Source organism: Anolis carolinensis, chromosome 1, assembly GCF_035594765.1.
Source record: "Anolis carolinensis isolate JA03-04 chromosome 1, rAnoCar3.1.pri, whole genome shotgun sequence".
NCBI lineage: Eukaryota > Metazoa > Chordata > Lepidosauria > Squamata > Dactyloidae > Anolis > Anolis carolinensis.
In genome coordinates this window covers 117,325,526-117,333,040 of record NC_085841.1, presented here as the reverse complement: position 1 = coordinate 117,333,040, position 7,515 = coordinate 117,325,526, and the positions used below count along the sequence as shown (strand labels likewise).

At 38.8% G+C, this 7,515-nt stretch overlaps 1 protein-coding gene across 1 annotated transcript in view; it reads right to left on the bottom strand.

Annotated features, from left to right (window-relative positions):
* Positions 1-2,094: 2,094 nt before the first annotated feature.
* The window catches only part of snap91 (synaptosome associated protein 91), a 107,350-nt gene continuing 101,929 nt past the window's right edge, over positions 2,095-7,515 (bottom strand). Inside the window, exons 29-30 of the mRNA XM_062957040.1 lie at positions 5,749-5,851; positions 2,095-3,527 (exon numbers count right to left, since the gene is read on the bottom strand). Coding sequence (XP_062813110.1) covers positions 5,759-5,851 — 93 coding nt within the window. The 3' untranslated portion in view covers positions 2,095-3,527; positions 5,749-5,758. The remainder of the gene's footprint in view (positions 3,528-5,748; positions 5,852-7,515) is intronic.

Below are 7,515 nucleotides of genomic sequence, written 5' to 3'. Positions count from 1 at the left end.
TGGGGAAGACTGAAGTTTGGGCATAGGAGTGCTATGCCATCAAACTCAAAGGAGTATTTGGTGTGACTTACTTCCGTTTTTAAACCAAATTGTAAAAACATTCAAACTTTCAGCAATTATGATCAAATGTCTGGAGAACAAGTCCTATGAGGAGTGGCTGTGTCCGATTCTGGGCATCACTGAAGGGAGATGTTGACAGGCTGGAATGTGTCCAGAGGAGGGTGACTAAAATGATCAAGGGTCTGGAGAACAAGCCCTACGAGGAGTGGCTGAAAGAGCTGGGTATGTTTAGCCTGCAGAAGAGAAGGCTGAGAGGAGACATGAGGGTCATGTATAAATATGTGAGGGGAAGTCATAGGGAGGAGGGCGCAAGCTTGTTTTCTGCTGCCCTGGAGACTAGTATAATGGCTTCAAATGACAGGAAAGGAGATTCCCCCTGAACATTAGGAAGAACCTCCTAACTGTGGGAGCTGTTCAGCAGTGGAACTCTCTGCCCCGGAGTGTGGTGGAGGCTCCTTCTTTGGAGGCTTTTAAACAGAGGCTGAATGGCCATCTGTCGGGGGTGCTTTGAATGCAATTTTCCTGCTTCTTAGCAAGGGGTTGGCCTAGATGGCCCACGAGGTCTCTTCCAATTCTATGATCCTATTTCAGAATTATTTGAAAACTTACTGCCTTCAGGTGATAACCATATGATTACTAAAATGTCTGTTAAAATATGAAAAGGAGGAATAACAAGTGAAAAATTGCATGAGGAAATGGGCTCAATGTATAGGTACACAAACCCAGAAGGTGCAGACAAAGAGCTTGAAGTTTACCTTAAGTATGGTTTGAAAGAATGTTTTATATGACGTACAGATGGTACTTGACACCAGAACGGCTCTCTAAGATGTATAAGAGCAGCTCTAACAAATGTTACAAGTGTGAGCAAAATGTTGGGACCTTTTTATCCTATGTGATGGATTTGCAGTAAGGCCTAGACATGTCAGACACAGATACATTTGATGCTGAAAGGTATTAAGGTGAAACATAAGATGAGACCAGAACTTTATTGTTTGGGAATACTCGATCATTTAAAAGAAAATTTGAGGGAATGCTACCATATATGAGAATTGCTGCAGGAACTGTTTATGCTCAGAGACGGAAAGAACCAGTTATCCCAATACAAGATGAAAGGCTGGCGAAGATCTGTGAATTAGTTGAAATAGACAAATTGGCTATGCCAATTAAGGAGAAATCATTTAAGAAAAAACTGGACCTTTTCATCATTTTTTCATAACGATGGGAGCATTTATCAGCTGTGGGATTCATGAATTAGTAGAGGTGCTTAAAGTAGAATTGGGGTTACATTATCACTTCAAGGGAGTAAACAAATAAGGGATAACAACCATCGGAGAATAGGAAGTTTGTAGTTCTTATTTTGTTTGTTTTTGAGTGTTTTCTTCAATCTGTTTTTTTAAATGGTAACTTAGTTGTAATTTAGTTGTAGTGAATATTATGTAGTTGTGTAGTTTTGGTATCAAAAAGCTCATTTATGTGTTATATGCCGCGGTGGCGGAATGGGTTAAGCCCCTGTGCCACTGAATCTGCTGACCTAAAGGTTAGCAGTTCAAATCCGCAAGACGGGGATGAGCTCCCACCTGTGAGCCTTAGCTTCTTGCCAAACTAGAAATTCGAAAACATGCAAATGTGAATAGATAGATACCGCTTTTGCTGGAAAAGGCAGAGAGCAATCTTGCCGGCCATATGACACAGCTCCTCGGCTTGAAAATGGAGAACACCGCCCAGAGCCAGAAATGAGCACCACCTCCAAAGCCGGAAATGAAAAGGAGAAGCATTTGCCTTGGTTTGTGTGTATATGATTGTAAAGGCAATGAATGTTTGTCTATGTATGTAAATGCTGTAATCTGCTCTGAGTCCCCTAGAGGGGAAGGGTGGAATATAAATAAAGTGTATTATATTATTATTATATTTTGTCTTTTTCTTGAATAAAAATTATTTTAAAAGCCCAATTATTTCAGAACTCTTTCAGAACAGTAACTGTGCTGTGTTATTAACACAACACAACTGATTCAAAGAGACAACTTTGTGTTTGGATTGACTTTGATCAAGGTGTTTTATTGCATCTCAGAGGGGTATACATGCACTGGGTTTTTCTCAAAACAAAATACAAAGAAAACCCATTTTGAAATTCTCTCTCTAACTCTCTGTTATTACAGTGTATCTTTATCCCCACAATAAATTCAGTTTACAACCACTTCTTTAAAAAGGTACCATATATTGATTAAATAATTAATTTGAAAGACTTCGGTGAACATCTTTCCAACCTAATATGCTTTTACAAAGAGCTGCCAAGCCACTTGTAACACTGATCAACAGTGACCTTATTAAGGAGTCAAAAATCTTAAGCCAAGCCATCAGCACGAACAGTATGAGAGAACAAACTAAAATGTTTAAAAAACACAATTTTTGTTTGCTTGTTTACAATTAAGGGTGCAGTTTTCCAGTTTGTGTGACCTCTAATCACAGACAGTACAGAAAATACATAGTGCTGAATGGGGATGGAAAAACACTAGGGAGTATACAGAGAAGCACCAAACTAACCCATGTATGTAAAAGCTAAATAAAAAAATAAAAAAAACCAGTTTTTCATGACTTGCCAGTAGATACACTGATCAGCCTGACAATTCATGAAATGTTTGCTCCACTATGTTTTGGTTTTCCGCATCAGCATGGCAAGAAACTCCCCTTTCACTTATTTTTCAGTGCATTTAAAAGAACAGATAAATAAGCTGTTTCTTTTTAATGACAGCAAAATACAATATAAGAAGTTGCTTTCTTCTTAACCCTTCTTAACTCTTGATATAAGATATTTTTTTTACTTTATATTACTTTGAATTATAATTTAAACTTAACATGTACATTGCCACAAAAATAAAACATATCCCACAACAAATTGAGAGTTCTGCATTTGGGGAAAAACTGTATTCCACACCAAAAAAAGAGTCCGTAGGATTGAAGAGTGCTTTTCTTACTACCTGATATTGTCACCACACTATTGTTTTGTATTACAGATATACAAGATAAACTGGGCTTCCAAGGGGAAAATTTTTGAGGGTTTGCCAGTTATTTACATTGAGACCTCCGGAAACACAGACACATCGCTCCAAATGGCTCACCACACACAACGGCTGCATAATCCATCCCTATCGAAATAGGTCCGGAGAAGCACTAAGAAGGCATCAGAAACATACATCCATTGTTTAAGTTGTAAAACACATAAATAATAACCCAAGTACACAAACTGAGAAAGAGAGAGAGAGAGAGAGAGAGAGAAAAGGGAGAACACTAATATAGTACACATTCCTAATGTTCACTTTCACAGCTGTGCTACACGTTTTGGAAGTAGGAGAGAAGTCTGAGTAAGCACTGGGTTGGATTGATAGTGGCGGCTCACTTGGAAATTTCTGAGCAACAAAACTCTTCTTTGTTGATTCCAAACTTGCATCTTCAGTTATCCTGTCAGAAAACTTGGGGAAAGAGGAAGGGGAAGGAATCAGAAATATTTAGCAACATATCCAAAAAGAAATTGTACATATGTATGTGTAAAACTCACACACTCTCATATATAAAGAGAAATTTCAAGAAAGGACATCTTTATGCAAATACTATAATCATATCATGTATCCCCCCCTGAAGGAGCAGTTACTAAAAAATAATAAGTACCTTTCAACATGACTTCTGAAAATTCAGATTACAACATTCCTCTGAATGAGTTTGGATAGGATCTAACCCAAGTGTGGGCAAATTTGGCCCTCCAGGTATTTTGGACTTCAACTCCCACCATTCCTAACAGCCTCAGGCCCCTTCCTTTCCCCCCTCAGACCCTTAAGTGGCTAAGGGGCAAAAGGAAAGGGCCCGAGGCTGTTAGGAATTGAGGGAGCTGAAGTCCAAAACACCTGGAGGGCCAAAGTTTTCCCATGCCTGATGTGAATAAACTAAACTCTGACTGGAATAATAGTTTAAGTTCAATGTTAAAATTTTAGGCACAATAAGCTAAAATATTGTGAAAATGGTGGTTTGCAACTACTGAAATTCTATTCAGAATGACAAGATGTTAAGGGATCCCTGGAATCAAATGTAACATGGGCAGAACAAATCTACTATTAAAATGGACATGTTACTAAAATTATGCTACCTAATAGTTAAAAACTTGATATTAGGCAGGGGGAATGAAAAGACTTGGTCAAAGAAAGTTGCTTAATTATTCCTTTAACTACTTTGATTAATCCCTGCAAGAAAAAGTTGGTCTTCCTAATTATTATGAATTACTCTACTATGAATTATTTGAATTCACAAATGTATATGACTTAATTATTAAAGCAGAGATCACAACTAGTGAACTACTATTTCTCCAATGTTATATCAAGCATTACAGCATTCAAAGGGGAAGTGTTATTAAAGAACCCCTATGATATACTGGGGTTCTTTAGAACTACTCACATTTGCATGTTTTTGAACTGCTAGGTTGGCAGAAGCTGTGAACTCATCCCATCCCACAGATTCAAACCGCCAACCTTCTAGACAGCAATTTCGGCAGCTCAGTGGTTGAACCCGCTGCACCATTATGGCGCGCATATATATATATATACACACACACATACACAGTAGAGTCTCACTTATCCAACATAAACGGGCCGGCAGAACGTTGGATAAGCGAATATGTTGGATAATAAGGAGAGATTAAGGAGAAGCCTATTAAACATCAAAATAGGTTGATTTTATAAATTAAGCACCAAGACATCATGTTACACAACAAATTTTACAGAAAAAGTAGTTCAATACACAGTAATGCTATGTAGTAATTACTGTATTTACAAATTTAGCACCAAAATATCACGATGTATTGAAAACATTGACTACAAAAATACGTTGGATAATCCAGAACGTTGGATAAGTGAGACTCTACTGTGTATATATATATATATATATATATGGTCGACGGTCTGAATCTGCGGGACAGGATGAGTTTCTGTTGCTAGCCACAGCTTCTGCCAACCTAGCAGTTTGCAAAAATTCAAATGTGAGTAGTTCAATAGTACCGCTTCGGTGGGAAGGTAACGGTGCTCCATGTACTCATGTACTCATGCCGGCCACATGACCTAGGAGGCATCTGCGGGCAAGCCGGCTTTTCAGCTTAGAAACTGAGATGAGCACACACACACATACATATATATATGGGGACTGGAAAAAAATATAAGCAACTAAAGCCCAAGGGGTAGTATCTTTTTAAAGCATATGTTTATAATTAAGAAATGAATCCCATACTTTGTTAAGGGACATTACTGAATGAGATAAGCAGGTTTACTGAAAGAGGTTCCAATGATATCTTTTAGAATGACCAAGTTGGAGAAAATATCAATTTTCTCAATATTTACACTGAACGACCACTAGTTTTGCTCTTTGTCCACACATTTGTGTATTTAGATAAAATGCACCACATCCTCTTGTGCAATATTTGCAAGGAGTAAGCACTGTGCTGTGCAATCACAACAAGGGAAAGGAAGATAGGTTTATTTTAAGTGAAGAAAAAAATAAAATTGACCATGCAGATAAAAACTAAACTTTAATGGATGTTTAGCAAGTACTAAAAACCTTCAAAATGAAAATGTTTACAATCACATCTGAAATGGCAGAGAGGAATGGAACGTGATTATCCTCTAATGGAGCTTAGAAGAAGCAATCCCATACCGTAAATAGTTCATAAGAAATCTTTGATGTTAAGATCTGCTAATGGATCCTTTGACGGAGGTTTCTTGGGACTATGAGCAGCAGGTGAGGGGCTCGGAGACAGCTTCACAGGTTTTCAATCAGAAAAGAAGGAAGGGAGAGATACACATAAGGATGGGCTGTAATGGAAGGTTATTGAGATCCTACTGCAACAAAAGTTATGACTTAATGGATTTTCCATATTGTTTCTACTTTATATCCTATTCCACATATGCTACCCTAATTACAATGGATGCATTTTGAGCTGAACAAATCTAGGGGGAGCATATCCAGCAATGCAGTGGTGGTAATTCTCTCTTTGTTATAACCGAAAACAAGGTGTATAGGGAGCATATACAGTAGTCATGTGCGCGAAATTAGTTCCTACTATTTATTCTGCTTCTTTTGTGTCTTCCATTTCTTTGGAAGCACGAAACAGGAAGCTCCCTCCCCGCACGGAAATCTGCTCGACACAAAAGCATGGAGGCAGGCCTGGAGCTAGGTTGCAGGCACTCTTTGGGCATGCCTGCAGGCCTCACCACACACACACACACACTCTGAGAGTGTGGCGAGGCATGTGTGGTGGCTGGCAAGGTGTTCAGGCAGGCCCAGAGTGTGCCTGCAGCTGAACGCCTCTTACTCCAAAAGAGTAACAGCAGGTGCCAGCAGGTAAGAAAGGGGAAGGGGGGCCAATGGGTGGGAAGCCGACCCATAATTATTCAAATTTTGGGGCCCTGATCTGAAAAAACCCTCCCTGATTTCAGGAGCCTCTCGAAAACGGATCAGGGCCACAACAAAAGCCGGGATACAAAATAGAGCAAGATTTACCCTGAAAGCACAAGACTAATTTACAGTATCACCTCTATATCTGCAGAGAATATGTTTCAAGATCTCCTGAGGATACCAGAAACCATAGACAATAGTGATCTCCATATTTTTATTATACTTCGGCCAACTGCACCCCACAGAATCACATAGGAGGAACTAGAGAGGCCCATAAAGAGTTCAGAGAGAGAGGTTTTTTGGAGCAAAAAAGTGAAACAGCTGCTATCAAATTCATGGATAAGTGATTCGTGTTGAATATTGTTTCAAATGAGAAGGACACTCCAGAAAGCCACCCAGAAGCACAATTCCCCTTTAAAACAGGGTGTGTGCTTGGTATACCTTATTTTAAAAGAGAAATGTTGCTGCTTTACTTCATCTACTGTCATCCCAATGAAGTTCAACAGCATATAGCAATCAGGACATGTGGGGATTGGTGGCTGCTTATATGAAAAACAAGTGTTCATTATATTAAACTTCATTCAGTCATTAAAATTGGGGTTTAGATCTAGTTGTTAAGGTGATTTTATTTTTGAAAAAAGCGGGGCCTTTTGGATAATTTTACCTGAAAGGATTGTTTGTTTGGAAGGAAAGCTGATCGTTCTTTGATAGTGTGGAGAGGTAAGATATTATTTTTGCTTTCTGTGATAGTGCCTCACTATATCAGACAAAACAGATACAATAAACTAAATATGGATTTAACAAAAAAAATGCAGGTGCTTTGCAGCATGTACAGGATGAACCTCAGTTTCATTTACCTGCATCTAACAAATGAAGTCCTTTAGGAATTTCCTAGGTCCCCTGTGTGATTCTATGGTATTTAATGGTGCCTGCAGTATAAACACAACAAGCTCCTAGATGACCACCCTGTGGATCTGACCAGCTTCTTCTGGATGTTACCACAGTCTCCTTGGAGGACCTAGCAAA